At 42.0% G+C, this 18,906-nt stretch overlaps 1 protein-coding gene across 2 annotated transcripts in view; it reads right to left on the reverse strand.

Moving 5' to 3' along the window:
• cyld2 (cylindromatosis (turban tumor syndrome) 2) overlaps positions 1–14,891 on the reverse strand; it is a 20,008-nt gene extending 5,117 nt beyond the window's left edge. Inside the window, exons 1-12 of one of the 2 annotated variants that reach the window (XM_089011130.1) lie at positions 14,084–14,890; positions 13,230–13,359; positions 12,733–12,977; positions 12,487–12,655; positions 6,116–6,248; positions 5,872–5,976; positions 4,759–4,838; positions 3,363–3,429; positions 3,149–3,281; positions 2,942–3,050; positions 2,748–2,866; positions 1,070–1,351 (exon numbers count right to left, since the gene is read on the reverse strand). In XM_089011130.1, coding sequence (XP_088867256.1) covers positions 1,085–1,351; positions 2,748–2,866; positions 2,942–3,050; positions 3,149–3,281; positions 3,363–3,429; positions 4,759–4,838; positions 5,872–5,976; positions 6,116–6,248; positions 12,487–12,655; positions 12,733–12,977; positions 13,230–13,359; positions 14,084–14,518 — 1,992 coding nt within the window. In that variant the 5' untranslated portion in view covers positions 14,519–14,890 and the 3' untranslated portion in view covers positions 1,070–1,084. Of the gene's footprint in view, positions 1–1,069; positions 1,352–2,747; positions 2,867–2,941; positions 3,051–3,148; positions 3,282–3,362; positions 3,430–4,758; positions 4,839–5,871; positions 5,977–6,115; positions 6,249–12,486; positions 12,656–12,732; positions 12,978–13,229; positions 13,360–14,083 lie in introns of those variants that run through there. The other variant, XM_089011131.1, reaches the window with a different exon arrangement.
• Between the last annotated feature and the right edge of the window lie 4,015 nt (positions 14,892–18,906).

Here is an 18,906-nt window from a genome sequence, read left to right on the forward strand (position 1 = left end):
TTAAAAACTTCATTTGTTGAAGGCTGCGCCTTATACACTGGAAAATTCGGTAACGTTTATCAGGAAGGCCGTTACGCGCGGCGAAAACAAAGGCCTTGCCTGGCCGTTGCAGGTCGTGCAGTATTGTTTGATTCTCCCCGGCTGCAATTTGCGATCCGGCAAACACTGGAGACACTCGTACTCTGCCGATCTCTCGCAGATGAAGCAGTGTCGAGGAGCTGGACGAAGACATTCCCATGCCCAGTGTTTTTTCCTCGGCGACCACCGAGGCTTAAAACTACACAAAATATACCTTATTTTATGTATAATAAATGTGCTATGGTATTATAATTAAAGAAATAAACTGGACTATATAATAAAGTCGTTTTATTCACCTTTGTGATGGTCGTTGATACCTTGATGGCCGTTTTTCATCAGCATGAAACATTTGATGAGGAACGTAGCCTTCTTCTTTTACCATCTTGAGGAATGATCCCTTGTAGGTGCTTTCTCTGCGATAATTTTATCTAGTTCCTCATCAATTGTGTTCTGTTGAGCTGGGTTGATAGCATTTTGCATCAAGTGTACAGATGGATTGTGCAGGTTGTTTGTGGAGCCTGATTGATGGGACCTTGCAGTCGACACTATGCCTTTGAACAATCAAAGTTGAAACTCTTTCACTGTCATCTGCCTGTCTCTTTAATGTTTAAACCACCTCCCCTCACTGCTGCGTTCTTGACCAATCACGTGGGTTTAACCGAAGACTGGGGGCGGGGAATAGAGGAGAAAAGAAGTCTGCAGCCATTTTCTTTTTGGAGAACGGCTTCACTCTCTCTCTGTCTGTAAACCCCACCCCCTGCACCGCTGCGTTCTTGACCAATCATGTGGCTCTAACCGAAGACTGGGGGCAGGGAATAGAGGACAAAAACAGTCGGCTGCCATTTTCTTGTTAGGAGAACGGGCTCGTTCGCAAACGACACATCACTCATTGTGGCAGATCCGTGTGTATCCCGAAAAATAGTTTGTATGCCAAGGTAAAATTTCCATAAATTTAACGTTCGTAAACCGAAAGGTTCGTAAGCCAAGGGGTTTGTAAACTGAGGTATCACTGTATGTCATTGCCCCCTCCAAAAAAAAGGGGTGAAGAATCCTCACCGCATCTGTCGGCCATGCTGTCAAAGAAGAGCCAGGAGTGTTGGTCGGAGCCGGATTTGACAAAGGACACGTAGTGGCTAGTGTGAATGCAAAGCACAGCAAACAGCTGCATGGTGTGCCGAGGCGCAGGGGAAGCCGCTTGGGAAGCCGCGGCGACCTCAGCTGGAAACGACAGAAGTTTTGGGGAATGCCCCCGTCGCGAGGAATGACAGTGTACCTTCAAAACAAAGAGTAACACAAAATAAATTGAAAGTACCGTATTTGCAGGTCTATAAGGTGCACCCAAAAGCCTTCATTTTCTTGAAAAGATGTCCCTTATAGGCTGGTGCTTATATGTGTGATCATATTGAGCCACAACAGGTCTCGCAACGACACACCCCCTGTAGAAGTATTGAATAAGCCCAGCCTCTACTCTAGCGCCTTATAATGTGGTGCGCCTTACACTTACAAAAATAAATAAAATATATTTATATTTGGAACATTTATATTTGTAAATATTATAATTGGAAAACCTTTCTATATTTATATATATATGGAAAACGTATATATTTATCATTGTTATATTTGGATAGCTTTGATATATTTATATATATATGATATATTTATATATTATACAATGATATACGAACCCCTTGGCTTACGAACTTTTTGGTTTACGAACGTTAAATTTATGAACATTTTACTTTGGCATACAAACTATTTTTCGGGATACACACGGAGCTGCCACAATGTGTGATGTGTCGTTTGAGAACGAGCCCGTTCTCCTAACAAGAAAACGGCAGCCGACTCTTTTTGTCCTCTATTCCCCGCCCCCAGTCTTCGGTTAAAGCCACGTCTGGGAACCAATTAAGTTTGTAAACCAAGGTATCATTGTATTTGGAAAACTACTATATATATATATATATATATATATATATATATATATATACAGTAAAGTCTCGTTATATCGATATTCAAGGGAGTCCGAAAAAATATCGTTATAACCGGGACTATCGATATATCCGACCCTGTTTGCATGTAATTTTCTCCGTGCGTGCATAGAAATAGTATCGATATAACCGGGACTATCGATATATCCGATATCGATATAACGAGACTTTACTGTGTATATATATACAGTAAAGTCTCGTTATATCGATATTCAAGGGAGTCCGAAAAAATATCGATATAACCGGGACTATCGATATATCCGATATCGATATAACGAGACTTTACTGTGTATATATATATATATATATATATATATATATATATATATATATATATATATATATATATATATATATATATATATATATATATATATATATATATATATATATATATGCAAAACTATATTAATATATCATATTTGGAAAACTTTTATATAATAATAATAATAATAATAATAATAATAATAATAATAATAATAATAATAATCCATTTCATTTCTAAGCGCCTTTCAAAAGTCTCAATGCCACTTTACAGTCACATATTATATTTTATAAAAATTTGATCTATTTATATATTATATTTTAAAAACTTCATTTGTTGAAGGCTGCGCCTTATACACTGGAAAATTCGGTAACGTTTATCAGGAAGGCCGTTACGCGCGGCGAAAACAAAGGCCTTGCCTGGCCGTTGCAGGTCGTGCAGTATTGTTTGATTCTCCCCGGCTGCAATTTGCGATCCGGCAAACACTGGAGACACTCGTACTCTGCCGATCTCTCGCAGATGAAGCAGTGTCGAGGAGCTGGACGAAGACATAGAGGTCATTTTATCAAGACGCTCGGTGGTTCTGATATGTATAACACTGTATGCTCCTCACAGTTGTAAAGGAGGTCGGCGATGTCCAGCTCCATGGATGGAATGATGTGAGAAAACATTTTATACTTGTTTCCAAACCTCGGCATCTGAACTATAAGACAGGATGGCATCTGGGGAACGGTACAGTTTCAATCAGACGAGGAAAAGGATTTAAAAGTCATGCACCCCTAAGTTTGTTTGTCCTCGGGGAGTGGAGAATTCACCAAACCTCTTCGAATTTGACGTCACATGAAAGGCAGGAAGTGTCCAGCAGTTGTTGAACCGTTGGTATGTGTGCCATCTGCTCCTTTTCCAGAAAGATCTGGAATGTGTAGGCCCCTTGATAGCTTTCACTTCTTGACCTGGTGCAAAAGTGTAGGCCCCAACTTCAAACTGGGATGCAGACAAAATTATTTCAAAGCGGACTGAAATAATATTCATACCGGAGTTTAAGGAGCGGCTCAATGCCGAGAACCCTCTCAAACAGAAGTGTGATGAATTCCTCTGGGTCTGTGGTGGAAGGGGGGAAATAAATACAGTGATACCTCGGCTTACGAACTTAATTGGTTCCCAGACAGAGTGTGTAAGGCGAAAAGCGTGTCTCCTAAAAGTGTTTTAGGGTTGTAAATAACAATATTTGGCGAGGCGGGTGCGTGCCGGGACGGCATGACCTTAAAAAAACCCGAATTGAATTCATTCATTGTATTCATTCAAAAAATACAGTGATACCTTGGCCTAGGAACTTAATTGGTTCCCAGATAGAGTGTGTAAAGTGAAAAGTGTGTATCCTAAAAATTAATTTCCCAGAGGAAACCATTAAAATGAGAATAATCCGTTCCCAGGTCCCCATAAAAGATAATTTTATACTTTCTAATTTTCTAAGCCTTAAAATTACACACAATATGCTTTATTTTATGTATAATAAATGTGCTACGGTATTATAATTAAAGAAATAAAATGTACCGTATAATAAAATCGTTTTATTTACCTTTGTGATGGTCATTGACGGCTTGATGCAATGGAGCGGCCGGTTTCATCAGCATTAAACACTTGATGAGAAACGTAGCCTTCTTCTTTCTTTCTAATTTTACCTTGTTCCTCATCAATTGTGTTCTGTTTAGCTGGTTTGATAGCTTTTTGCATCAAGTGTACAGATGGCTTGTGCGGGTTATTTGTGGAGCATGATTGATGGGATATTTTAACCTTGCAGTCATTCACTCTGCCTTTGAATTATCAAAGTTGAAACGAGTCTAAATTTCACTGTTTTCTATCCATTTAGTCACTCTCTCTCTCTCTGTCGTCTGCCTGTCTCTTGAATGTTTAAACCACCTGCCCTCACTGCTGCGTTCTTGACCAATCACGTGTCTTTAACCGAAGACTGAGGGCGGGGAGAATAGAGGACAAAAAAAATGTCGGCTGCCATTTTATTTTTTGGAGAATGGCTTCACTCTCTCTCTGTCTGTAACCCCCACCCCCTCACTGCTGCGTTCTTGACCAATCACATGGCTTTAACCGAAGACTGGGGGTGGGGAATAGAGGACAAAACCAATCGGCTGCCATTTTCTTGTTAGGAGGACAGGCTCGTTCGCGAACGACACATCACTCATTGTGGCAGCTCCGTGTATATCCCGAAAAATACTTTGTATGCCAAGGTAAAATTTTCATAAATTTCTTCTTCTTTTCTTTTCGGCTTTTCCAATGTTCAGAAATTTAGCGTTTATAAACCGAAAAGTTTGTAAACCAAGGGGTTCGTAAACCGAGGTATCACTGTAAGACATTGAACGTCGGCCCCTAAGAAGACTGTTTTGAGAAAAAAAAATGACTTGGAAGAATACTGACCTTTTTCTTCTGTTCGAAAGGTGTCACAGCCGAGCTGATTGCGGAAATTCATCACACTTGCGGCGGGCACGAAGCCTTGTCTGCGAGAAACCCGTTTGCAGTCAGGAGATGGAGAGTGAGGAGAGAAAGCGCCATATCATGAAGAAATCCAAATACAGTGATACCTTGGATTATGAACTAAATTGCTTCCCTGACAGTGTGTAAGGCGAAAAGTGTTTATCCCAAGAACTTATTTCCCATAGGAAAACATTAAAATGAGAATAATCCGTTCCCAGGTCCCCATAAAACATAATTTTCTACTTTATAATTTTTTAAGCCTTAAAACTACACAAAACATACCTTATTTTACGTATAATAAAAGTGCTACGGTATTATAATTAAAGAAATTAACTGTACTGTATAATAAAGTTGTTTTATTTACCTCTGTGATGGTCGTTGATGGCTTGATGGAATGGAGTGGCCGGTTTCATCAGCATGAAAAACTTAATGAGGAACGTAACCTTCTTTCACCATCTTGAGGAATGATCCCTTGTAGGTCCTTTCTCTGCGATAATTTTATCTGGTTCCTCATCAATTGTGTTCTGTTTAGCTGGGTTGATAGCTTTTTGCATCAAGCGTACAGATGGCTTGTGCGGGTTATTTGTGGAGCCTGATTGATGGGATATTATAACCTTGCAGTCTACACTCTGCCTTTGAACTATCAAAGTTGAAACTCTCACTGTCGTCTGCCTGTCTCTTTAATGTTTAAACCACCTCCCCTCACTGCTGCGTTCTTGACTAATCACGTGGCTTAAACCGAAGACTGGGGGCAGGGAATAGAGGACAAAAACAGTCGGCTGCCATTTTCTTGTTAGGAGGACGGGCTCGTTCACGAATGACACATCACTCATTGTGGCGCTCAGTGTGTATCCCGAAAAATAGTTTGTATGTCAAGGTAAAATTTTCATAAATTTACCGTTCGTAAACCGAAAAGTTCGTAAGCCAAGGGGTTCGTAAACCGAGGTATCACTGTAGGTGGTGACTTCCGCTCGCAATGTTTGTGTTTTGCAAGCCAAACATTGAGGATCTGAAAGAACAAAGGACATCGTCTCGGTTGGAGGAAAGCAAAAATACCTGCGTAAACGATGGACTATTTTTCTCAATGTGGAAGTGACGGGCTGCACTCCGTCTGCGGGCCACTGGCAGATACGATCCAGGGTCACAGAGGAGCTGAACAAGCTGCAGAAAGGAAAGAACAACTTTTGTCTAGAGGCACTTAAGCACGTTGGTCACTCGACATTGTTCCAGATCAAAAGTGAGGCGACACCACGGCACCACTTGAGAGTCGGGTTGTATGGCGGCGGCTAACTGGTTTTACCTGAAAAGAGTGGCATCCAGATAACACGAGTTGATGTGACCCTGAATCCCTTTCATTCTTCCCACTAACAAAGACGTGGCCTCTGAGTCAGCAACCGGCGCCACGTACTCCTCAGAGTCCATATACGGAGGAACTGCAGAGCACAAAATGAAATGGGTTTAATTCAGATAAATGTCTTTTTTTTTCAAGTGATATGGCAAATATAATTTTTGAACTTTTCAAATGACTCCCGACGTTCAATTTACCTCCAATGAATGGGTTTGAATAATAGTTTTAACCAGGGTGTACGCTAATCTGTTAGAACACGGGTGTAAAAGTCAAGGCCCGCGGGCCAAACATGGCCCGCCACAAAATTTTGTTCAGCCCCTGATACAGATTAGACAGAATAAGAAGTTATCATAATTCAAAGTTTCATGCATTATGGCCAACCAAACAGTAAAGGCGCAGATGGCCTGAGGTCAATCTAACTTTAACAGACACAGCATGTTAAACTGTCATCTTCATCTAGGAGATCTGGCCTTGGACAGAATTTAGGACTTGGGAAACTCCTTTATCACAGGAGTAATTTAGGACTTGAAACTCCTTCACAGGAAGAGCTCAATAGCCAGGTTACAAATTCATCAGTTCATGGAAAAGACAGTTTTATTGCTTACAGATGTTCGTGCTTAGAACGCCCAGGGGTGTGGTATTCTAATCAAGAAAACTATGTTTTACTAATGTTCCACTTAAAGGACAACCGACGTCACTTTTTTGTATTTTAACTGACACCAGAAAAACGTTTTATAGCATCTAAAATAACCAAAACACGCAGTATGATATTTTTAATCAAATGCAAAAAACAATAAAAATGACTTAAAGTGTCCAAAATCTGCAAAAAATTGAGCTGCGAATTGGGCTTTGGACTTTCAGAAAGTCCCGCCCCCAGTTTGTGACGTCTTGCATTGCTTGTGAATCAAAACAATGGCTTCAGATTCGGAGAATATGCTTTCTTGTTACACATCCAGTTATGAATATGATTCTAATAGTTCTGAAGAGGAAAGCATACGTTTGCAATCGATCAAAGAATTTATAAAACCAGAATTATTCAAACAATCTAAATCAACTTTTTAAAATATTTAATTGAATGACCTTTGAATGTTGCTGTGCCGATGACCATTTTGTGTTTGGGAGCCTTTTACTGAGTGAGTTGCTTGTTCTGTAGCCGCAAGGGGACATAAGCCAGTGTCTTATTGTGCCGGAGCCAAGCCCGGATAAATACAGAGGGTTGTGTCAGGAAGGGCATCCGACGTAAAAGCTTGGCCAAAACAAACTTGCGGATCAAACCTCTACAGATGGAGGACTCTGATTTGCTGTGGCGACCCCTTGAAGGGAAAAGCCAAAAGGAAAAGAAGATTTTTGCCATTTTGAGGCAACATTGGGGGAAATTCTCCCACCCAAAAAAAAAGAGCCTGGACGCCCTCTTCTGCTCACTTTTCGGCTTTTGGGTGCAACACGAGGTCCCCAGACCAAACAGGTACAGCAAAATACATTGACGTGATGGAAGGACCGCTACAATGCGTCTTTTTTTACGGTAAAAGGCGGTCCTTTAGTGATGTCACGTACGGACTCGTCACCAACTCAAAAACAAGACTTCCTGAATATTCAGCGTGAGTCTTAAAACGTAAAATATAGCTATATGCGGTGGAATCTTGGTAAAATACGCTCAGTAGAAGTCATTTGAAGCCATTTTACAAAATATGGACACAACTTTCAGATTTGAAGTAAAAATTCATGATTGTTATTGTGGATGAGGTTTCTTTATATATATATATATATATATATATACAGTAAAGTCTCGTTATATCGATATTCAAGGGAGTCCGAAAAAATATCGATATAACCGGGACTATCGATATATCCGACCCTGTTTGCATGTAATTTTCTCAGTGCGTGCATAGAAATAGTATCGATATAACCGGGACTATCGATATATCCGATATCGATATAACAAGACTTTACTGTATATAAAAACCAGGTGGCTGGCATAGTCTACCGAAACATCTGTGCGGAGTATGAACTGGAAACCCCAAGGTCAAAATGGGAAACACCTCCCAAGGTGGTGGAATGACCGAGCAAAGATCCTGTGGGACTTCCAGATACAGACTGACAAGATGGTAATGGCCAACCAACCAGATATCGTGGTCATAGATAAAGGGGAAAGGAAAGCCGTTGTCGTGGATGTAGCGGTCCCGAGTGATGGAAACATCAGAAAGAAGGAACATGAGAAAATCGAGAAATACCAAGGGCTCAGAGAGGAGTTGGAGAGAGCCCGGAAGGTAAAGGTGACAGTCGTGCCTGTGGTGGTCGGACCACTCGGGGCAGTGACCCCCAAACTCGACGAGTGGTTGCAACAGATCCCGGGAACAACATCGGATATCTTGGTCCAGAAAAGCGCAGTGCTGGGAACAGCACGGATACTGCGCAGAACCCTCAAGCTTCCTGGCCTCTGGTAGAGGACCCGAGCAAAAATGGGGGACAGACACCACCCATGAGGGGTGAGGCGAGGATTTTTTTTCATCGCACGAGACTCTGCTATGATCGGTCCCTGCTCTCAGGTTAGGGGGGGGGGGGGCAGAGGACTACTCCCAGCGGCTACACTGATTACCTCTATTGTCCTGACTCATTACTTCTATTGTCCTGCCTGAGTATGGGGCTACGATTGGCCTGATTTCCCCATTTGATCTGGAATTACCTCATCACCATAACTAAGCCTAGGTTGCCTAAGAAGTCGGTTGTAGGAACAGTCCAAATTAAATTTAACCTCACCCCACCATGGTGATCTAGTGAAGGCTTTTGCTGTTTTAAATAGCTTCTTTTACTCCCCTTTCAAACCATCTATTTTCTTTCGCTAAGATTGTAACCTCGTTGTCGTCAAATGAGTATTTGCTAGCTTTTAGGTGCATATGTGCTGCAGATTGATGATGCCCACCAGTATTATCCCTGCGATTTTACTTCTTTTCCTTTCGGCATTTCCCTCGACGGGGTCGCCACAGCAAATCAGTGTCCTCCATCTTTAGAGGTTTGATCTGCATGTTTGTTTTGGCCAAGCTTTTACGTCGGATGCCCTTCCTGACACAACCCTCTGTATTTTTCCGGGCTTGGGACCGGCACAAGAAGACTTATGCCCCTTTGTGGCTACAGAATAAGCAACTCTCTCAGTAAAAGCCAAACACAATTTTCAATTTTACAATGTATTGAATAAACTACATTATTTGTTTTTCATTTGGCAGCCTATCTTTTTGATGCACGGGGTCGCCACAGCAAATCAGTGTCCTCCATCTTTAGAGGTTTGCCATAAAGTGTTTATCAGTTTGAAATAAGTAGGACTTTTTATTGCCAAAGGACTGTTATTGTGGTTTGCATGGGACAAATTTGGCTCAGACTTTAGCTCGCATCATAGAACTTGACATGCTTGATTTGCTTTCGCGGTCCGAATGAAATGATGTGCTAGGCCAGATTTGGCCCCAATGCCAACCTTTAAAAAAAACTGTGCTTGGTTTTCCACTGGCAAAGAGCCAAGTAGGGTTGACATCATGACATCTTCATAAAGTGTCAAAATGTAACTGGTTACGTCAACATTTACTCTTTAGAAGCTCCGCTATTGAAAAAGAATAATCATTATTATGCGCTGTTAGCATCTGCTTGCCAACTTAGCGTCGCCTCGGTTAGACTTGTATGGCATATCTAACAGTCACGGGACATGCAATCAGCAAACACTTCTATCTCTCTTTGTCATGATCATGAGGCTAGCCACGAGTCAGAGATGGCACGCTATCCGGAAACATCCGCCATCGCTCTTCTGGCGCGACACAATAGTGCCGGAGTTCACCCGCGCGACAGTTTTTGTGTGCGACAGTATTGACTCCAACTTTTTAAAGTTTAGATAACTATTTTCTTCTCTTGCCAAAGGTTAAATTATTCTTTAGATTAAAATAATAAAATTACATCTACTTCTTTCTGGGATTTGTATAATAACACACCTGTTTTACTTTATTGTATTTTATTTTGTACATGCAATACTTTGTTTATCTTTTTACCCCCCTCCCCGGCCGACCCCTTTCAATTTTGCTGCTGTAGATTGCAAATTTCCCCTTTGTGGGACTCTTAACGCAGTGTCTGAAATAATGTCTGCCCGGCGTGCAACTTTTACATTGGGCGTACAACTTACAAAACATCTCCGCGCAGGCGGGCGACAACTTTTTCAAGAAAAAAAAAGTTTTTTTTTTTTTTTTTTTTCAAACCAAACTTTTTGATTTCTAAATCTTCGTTCGGTTTGGAAAATTCAGAATTTCGGGTCGTTTGGCAATTTGCATACTCGGCAGCCAATCAGAAGCCTGCATCAAATAACTTCGTGCTTCCGGACTTTCCCGAGCGTCACAGCCCCAGATTCAAAAGAAGCTAACAAAATTTATGACGCTACAAAAGACGTACAGGAGTTCACGTGGCTTGTAGCACACGACGCAACGCAAACATTGCATTGTGCAACATGCCCAACAGCGTATGGATAAACGACAACTGGAGCAAAATCATCAGCAAGGGATATTGACCATCAATTAAGCAAGGAAGCATTTGTGGTAGGTACATTTTAAAGTGTTGTTCTGTTATATATTCTGATTATCAATCCTTAATACTTTGCAACAATATTTTTTTTGGTGATTAGTCGTCTTATTGTGTTTCAAGTTGTGAAAAATGGGGCAGGCAACTTTTCAGAGTTGTCTGCCCTGGTGTCCGGTAACTTTTTGTCCCAAGTTTAAGACACTGCTTAAAGGCTTTCTGATTCTGATTAGCATATCTCCAGAGCTCACCAATCTTTTCTTCTGAAAATTCGCTGCCATTGACAGCGATTTAAAGGACAACCGAAACATGTTTTTGTTTCCTAACTGACATCAGAAAAACGTTTTCTAGCATCTAAAATACCCAAAACACACAGGCTGATATTTTTAGTCAAATGAAAAACACCAATAAAAACGAGTTAAAGTGTCACAAAACTACTTCAAAATGACCTCGGAGATGGCGAGTTTCAGAAGGTCCCACCCCCTTTTGTCGTGAACGTCACTCTAGGATGTCTTGCCTTGCTCGAGAATCAAAACAATGGCTTCAGATTCTGAGAAGATGCGTTCTTCTTACTCATGCAGTGATGCATATGATTCAAATAGTTCTGAAGAGGAAAGCATAAATGTTTGCAATCGATTAAAGAAGTCCTTCCGTATCAATTTGAGCCGTCAGGACTCCAATGTAGCGTCCCAGAAAAAAAAAGCGCCCAAGCTCCGTTGGAAATGGGCTGATTTGTCTGCTGGGAATTTGTGTCATCTAGTATCAAATAGTAGTCTTGGTGCAGCGCACAACAATTCACCATTGCGTTATTTATGTGTTTTCCTTCCAATTTCGCCATCAACACGGATCAACACGATATTTGCAGACCAAACAAAGTACCCAAAATTCATTGTGTACCACTTTCTCGGTCAGGGGAGTTCCTGACGTGACGTCATTCAGGAATCGGCACCAACTCAAAAACAAGACTTCCTGAATATTCAGCGAGGGTTTTAAAACGTAAAATATAGCTACTTGCGGTGGAATCTTTGTAAAATACGCTCAGTAGAACTCATTTGAAGTGATTTTACAAATTATGGACACAACTTGTCGGGAGGCGTCGGTTGTCCTTTAAAGGAAACTTCGTGTTGATGGCGAAATTAGAAGGAAAACACATAAATAACTCAATGGTGAGTCGTTGTGTGTTGCACCAAGACTACTATTTGATACTAGTTGACACAAATTTCCAGCACGTTGTCCTTTACGGAGCTTGGGCGCCATCTTGTGCATTTTCTGGGATGCTACATTGGAGTCTTAATGGCTCAAATTGATACGCAAGTACTTCTTTAATCGATTGCAAACATTTATACCTTCTTCTTCAGAACTATTTGAATCATATTAACTGGATGAGTAACAAGAAAGCATCTTCTCCGAATCTGAAGCCATTGTTTTGATTCTAGTGCATCCTGGCGTGACGTCACGAACAAGGGGGCGGGACCTTCTGAAACTGAAACTTTCTGAGGTCATTTTGAAGTAGTTTTGGGACACTTTAACTCATTTATATTGGTGTTTTGCATTTGACTAAAGATATCAGCCTGCATGTTTTTGGGTATTTTAGACGCTATAAAACGTTTTTCTGATGTCAGTTAGGAACCAAAAAAATGATGTCGGTTGTCCTTTAAGTAAAAATAAATAAATAAAAAATTAACTGGGCTTGCAGTGAATGAGCGAATTTCCCTAAAAAGATGGAACAAGTCATCCCCTTGCTTCCCACCATCGTTCATTTGCATGAAGCAACTAACCTGAAGGTATTTCCGCTTGGCCGCTGGTGTCATTTACTGAAGAAGAGCAGACAAACCTGCTGTCGGGGCTGCATTTTGTGACAGGGACAAACAAAGCTCTGCCCAATTTACAGGTGAACAACCGCTGGCCTGCGTATGTCCCGTCAGAGCAACCGCTCACGTCGTAGTCCTGATACACATGAAAAGATGGACTCAATCGCAAATATTTACAGAACAATTGCAAAGAAAAACTTTCTTGAGACGTACCAATTCAATCCCAGCCCATTGTGAAGTTTTTCCTCCGGGGAAGCCCAGCCACCTGATAACTCCGTAAACCGTGACCCCAGTGTTGGACACGATCTCCACCATGGACCCAATTTCCAAAGGTGCATGGGATGCATTGTGACTTTGATTCAGATTGACACCTGTCTGCAGTCGATGTTTTTCTTTCGCTTGGCCGAGATATCGAATAATTGGCATGGAGTTGATGCGCGTCACCTTCTTGTTTGTGCCTGTTAGAATGTCGGGAGGTTCCGGCCGTGTTAAAAGGTCATGACGTACAGTGCCTTCAATCTTGTGACACGCTGTTGACTAACACAACACATGTTCAAAACAGACATACTGGCAGCTCGGCAACCATGCCAAAGCCATGCCGTGAGATATCTCTGTTCTTCTGCATTCCAAAGTAGCCAGACCAGTTTTTCCACTACAGCGCATATTTGTTGTTACGTTTTCTGAAGATAAAGCGTAAACCGCATACGCACCGCTATGCTGAACGGGATTCCAGTTGAGTCCGTGGGGGAGAGCGGAAGATGGGACCACCTGGATGATGTCTGCAGCGCTGAACAGGGGCAGGGAGGTGGCCTTTTTGGGTGATAAAGTCTGATCATGGTCCTGGAGGGAAGACCAGAGGGAAGCGAATTGGTTAAAACAGACAGCAACACAATTTTTTAAAAAGCTTTAGTTATGTAGTCGGGGAAGCATGACCTCGCAGAGAGAAGGGAAGACCCGCCAACTATTCTTCTTTATACATTTAAAGCTATTCATAACATTGCCCCCCCATACCTCTGACCTTCTTCAAATTTCTATTCCCTCTCGTTCCCTCAGATCCTCTTCCGCCCTCCACCTCTGTGTGCCCCCCTGCCCGTCTCAGCACGATGGGTGACAGAGCCTTCAGCTGCTCTGCCCCCAAACTCTGGAACTCATTTCTTCCCAACATTCGTAACATCAATTCTCTTCCCACCTTCAAGTCCCATCTCAAAACCCACCTGTTTAAAATGGCATTTTCTGTGTAGCTCTCTCTCTTGTTTCTATTGATTATTGTATTTTATTTATTGCATTCTATTTGTGATTGTATTTTATTTATTGTAGTTCCTATGCTTGTCTGTGACTGTAAAGTGTCCTTGAGAGCTTTGAAAGGCGCTTAAAATGTAATGTTTTATTATTATTATTATTATTATTATTATTATTAAAAATAAATAAAAACAACAGCTGTTGTGAAAGCACAGAATAACTCAAGCTGTGTTATACGTATCGTGATTATTAACCAATGGGAACAAGCATCTTTCGGGGTTACGTCCACCGTTCTCCTTGAATTGTGTCAGTGTGTGGAACCCACCACAAATTCCACCTCGAACGCCAGCATCTGTAGGTCGTCCTTATTTTCCTTCCTCCCAATCCGCATCAGGTTCGTCACCAGTCCCGGCAGGTGGCCCCTCTTGTACTTGACCACCACCAGGTCATCCACAGTCAGCTCACAAATGGCAGAGAATAGCTGCGGGTTGCACAGCAGCTCCAGGCGTTTGCTGATGGAGGAGATGTAGAGCAGGAGTTGCGCTTGGTGGCGGCTCAGGGGGTACGTGTCCTCCTTGGGCACGACGCCTCCATTCTTGGGGACCCCCGCGTTCGCCCCCCCGGGGTATAGGAGCCCCACGAGCTCGCCGCGAGGCGTTTCCGTCTCCGCCCGACCAAGGCATCCGCGGGAGAAGCCTTTCCGCGACTTGCCGCGTATGACGATGAAGAAGTTCTCTTTCGACGCAGGGACGGGCTCCATTGAATCCAGAGACGACTCAGGACGCGGTCGGTCCCTCGAAAGGCAACGCGTGAAAAGGGACTCGGGTTCCCGAAAACGTTGTAGAAACAAACACTCGCCTCAACGGGGGAGCACCGCCCTCGCCGGCGACTAAACGGCAGGTCCGAGGCGACTTGCCGTCGTTTTGTAGTCGTCGGAAATCATCCCAGTCGTCCGCCGATGCTTCCTGTCTCCTCGCGAGGTGTCTAAGTGAGCCAGTCTCGTTTTAACTCGGTCACATCTTGACCCCCGTGTGCGACCGTTTACGCCCACTTGCCTTCCAGCATTTCGTCTCCTCTCCGCCCTCAACGCAAAAGTGAGCGCACTCACAGGGACACGTCTCAATGACAGCGCGTGACTTTTAACTGCGATAAGATCATGGACGACCAACATTTAGCCTGAATTTGGTGCCAGGGAACTCGACCGTGTTTCTACACGTTCTTACATAAATAAATAAATAAACAAATAAATAAATAAATAAATAAATAAATAAATAAATAAATAAATAAATACTTAAATACATAAATAAATAATGTGCTTTTCCCTTCAGTGATCGCCACAGCGAACCAGTGCTTTTACGTCGGATGCCCTTTCCTGACACAGCCTTCTGTATTAAATAATAACAATAATACACTTTCATTTATCAGCACCTTTCAAACTCTCATGGCACTCTACAGTCACATACATTTTCTGCGGGCGAGCAGCGACAGGCAGACACGCCAGCTTCACTTAACCCGGAAGTAAAAATTGACGCGAATTCGAGAGAGAGAGAGAGAGAGAGAGAGAGAGAGAGAGAGAGAGAGAGAGAGAGAGAGAGAGAGAGAGAGAGCGAGAGACAGTATTAAAACTTGACATTTTGATAAGTTTGGAGGCCACGGAAAGACCTGGTTAACAAATGGGTCCGACGATATTTCACGGTCTCCCGTTGTTGTAACAGTGAACCGCTGTGGGGTTCATTTTTGTATTTCTTCTTTTATTATTGATAATTTTATCTGTGGTTTTATTATGCTTGTTTTGTGATTGTAAAGTGTCCTTGAGAGCTTTGAAAGGCGCTTATAAATAAAATGTATTATTATTATTATCTCATCTCATCTCATTTTCCGTACCGCTTATTCCTCATTAGGGTCGCGGGGGTTGGTGGAGCCCATCTCAGCTGTCTTCGGGCACGAGGCGGGGGTTTTATTATTATTATTATTATTATTATTATTATTATTATTATTATTATTATTATTATTATTATTATTATTATAAACTGTACCAAAATTGTATTTATTTTACAGTCAAACCAGTGTTTTTGACCATCATACATTCCAGAAACCTGTTCAAAAAGCAATTTGTTCGACAACCGGAACATTTTCAAATATAGTCAATGTAATCAACGGTTGCCTTTGGTAATCGTGTTTAATAATTAATTTAATCTGTGCTGTATGTCATGCATATTAGCATATTTGACAATAAAGTGACTTTGACTTTGACTTACACAAACACATCAACTCATGCTAAACGAGGATAACGTCCGATTTGTGAAGATATTAGCCAAATGTGTCTGCTTTTTAATAAAAAAAAAAAACTTTATTCAACAACATAATGTGTTGGTAACAATGAGGAAGTGACGTATAAGGAAACGTAGGGTAGTCGAGTGGCACATTCGAGTACACTCAGTTTTGTTGAGCACCCATTTTGGAGTATAAACCAAAGCATAACAAAACTGAAATTTTTGGTCGAAAACTAAATTGGTCGGGGACCGAGACGTTTGATAAACGAGGTTTGATTATAACCAATGAGCCTGTCGGCCATCAGGGTGCGGCAGGTTTCACGGTGGGGTTGGGGCGCCCACTCGTGGTGGCGGCCCATCGGGAACTCAGCTCAAGGGGTCTTTCTGTGAAGATGCTGGATTCATGGGCGGCTGGGAAATCTGGCTCTTTCCATTTGGAGAGTTGATTGGGCTGAGGAGGAGGGAAAAAAAATCCTCCTGGCTGGCTCGCCAATAAAGGGTTTGATGTTTCTCTTTATTTGTAAGTAGGTTCGTTGTCAGATCTCCCAGGCAGGTGACGCGGCGTGGAGTCGAGCAAGTCGTGCCGTGATGTCCGTCCGACGCCCGGCTGCCGACGCCGGGCCTGCCTGTGCGGGGCTTTGCAAGTCTCTTTGACTCTGTGAGTCCGAGATGAGTCTAATTCTCTCTGTCCCACGACAGCTGCTTTTATACCATTTTCAAGCGTGTGATATGCGTCAGGGTGAGACGCACATCAAGGAGATCAAGGAATTGAAAGACATAAAAGCTCATGTATGTGTGTGTGTGGGGTCGGGGGTATGCATTTCACTCATAATGCAGGCAGTGCGCTGCGGGAGTCGAGTAATTCGTCCAATTAAATAAACCTGCAATAGCCAAACTAAAATACACATGGAAAGGGTATGTGAGATGGCGAAAATTGAATTTTCTGCTCAGCTAAAACAGAGAAGTTAAATCAACCAAAAATGCAGCTAATCCAACTTGAAAATCCCGACGCTACACATCTGATGCCGATGCCAATTGCTATCGCATCCATTCGGGCTTCTTCGCAACTTGCCGATGAGCTGATCATTTTGATTTGAAGGTTTGTTGCAGGAGGGGGAGTAATGGGTTTAGAGACAGTTCGTATGGCGAATTACCCCAACAGGGAGGGATGCAATCCAGACAGGTGCTTGGGGAGCTCCCGCCTATTCGTCCAACGTCATCAATGTGGGGAATTCCCAGCTATGGTTGTTGTCCGTTAGGGGGCGCTTTTACCCTACGTGACCGAAATCTATTTGGGTCGTCCCCATTTTGACATGTGCTTCACATGAGTGCATGTGGTTTCTTTGTTTACAGTAATAAAGTGTGACAAATTTGATGTCGTCAAGCAAACTGTCCATTTGTGCCCGCGTCTGCAGTGCACTTAATGGTTTTAACTACATCCAAATCCAATACATGAGCTGTATATAAATTATTCCTTTTCAACAATGGGCAATTTATACTGACACTGGCATTGTAGCGTTAGTTTAACATGCGTTGTTATAAGCGAAAATAATATGCATATATATTTTGGCTGTATTTTGAACTGGTGAAGAAACCACATTGCAGTATCTCGTGGGAATTTGTTGTATTTTGTCAACAATGTGACCAAATTATGAGAAACATTTGTGTAGTTGTTGCACGAGACTACAGTCGTTTGGTTCATAGCCCCTTGATTTCGATCAAGCGTACAAGTGTTGGTTTGTTGTTGTTGTTTTGTACTTTGTCCAAAATGTTTCTTCGGCAGCTTGACTAATGCGATCTGGTGACTGTGTGTGACAGCATATGATTTGCTCCATTTTTGTTTAAATGAGACCCTTGAATGAGTCTTCTGTTCCGTGAAAAGTCAACGTTTCTGCTCATTTAGTCAATGTTTCCATTTTATTTGAAGCTACAATGCAACACACTCAACAACCGTTCCGAACACGATCAGAAGCATTTGCCGTTGCTTATAACGTAAATTAAAATATCGATTCCATCAAACTATTTTTTTTTGTCGCGGTTTCCTCTCGGGCGGCGTTATGAATTTGGGGAAACCATTAGAATGTTTAAATCCCTTCAAATATTACATCTAGAGCACACAACAGATTAACTCATTCACTGACATTCCCGAATTTATTCGGGAATCTAAAAGCATGACGTGCAGCGCCATTCCCGAATTTGTATATAACCACTGGCAATGTTTTTTTCCCTCCCAGGAGGGTGAATCATTAGCCTTTTGTACAGCCGCCCTAATTCCAAGATCAGATAAATCCAGAATCATATAATTTAGGAATTAACTATTTTTTTCTGATGAAAGAAGTGTCTAAGGTTTCTTAATCTGCATTGAATGTTTATGTAGTCCTAAAACTCAATATTCTGCCATTTGAGTGAAAATGACAAAAACCCTGGCACCGAAATAAAGACATCATTGTGTTACTTCCGGGTAGGGTGAACGCTGGCGCGAATGGCTGCCCCTGCTCACCCGCACAAAAGAATCCTGTGACAGTAAAGTGTCCTCGAGTGTTTTGAAAGGCACTTAGAAATTAAATGTATTATTATTATTATTATTATTATCTAGCTTTCTATCTATTTGAGTTACTTTCAGGTTGAGTGAACGCTGGCGCGTGTGGCTGCCGCTGCTCACCCGCAAAAAAAAAGTATCCTGTGACTGTGAAGTGACATTGAGAGTTTTGAAAGGCGCTTAGAAAACAAATGGATTATTATTATCTATTGCAGTGGTCTCAAACTCGCGGAAGAATATTTTGCGGCCTGCCTTGATATTAAAGATTAATGTTCGTGCGGCCCGCATGATTGATATGAATGAAACTTGTGTGTGGAGCTGAATAAGTAGGCAAGA

This window comes from Hippocampus bargibanti, linkage group LG12 (assembly GCF_051943395.1).
Source record: "Hippocampus bargibanti isolate YZ-2025 linkage group LG12, ASM5194339v1, whole genome shotgun sequence".
NCBI lineage: Eukaryota > Metazoa > Chordata > Actinopteri > Syngnathiformes > Syngnathidae > Hippocampus > Hippocampus bargibanti.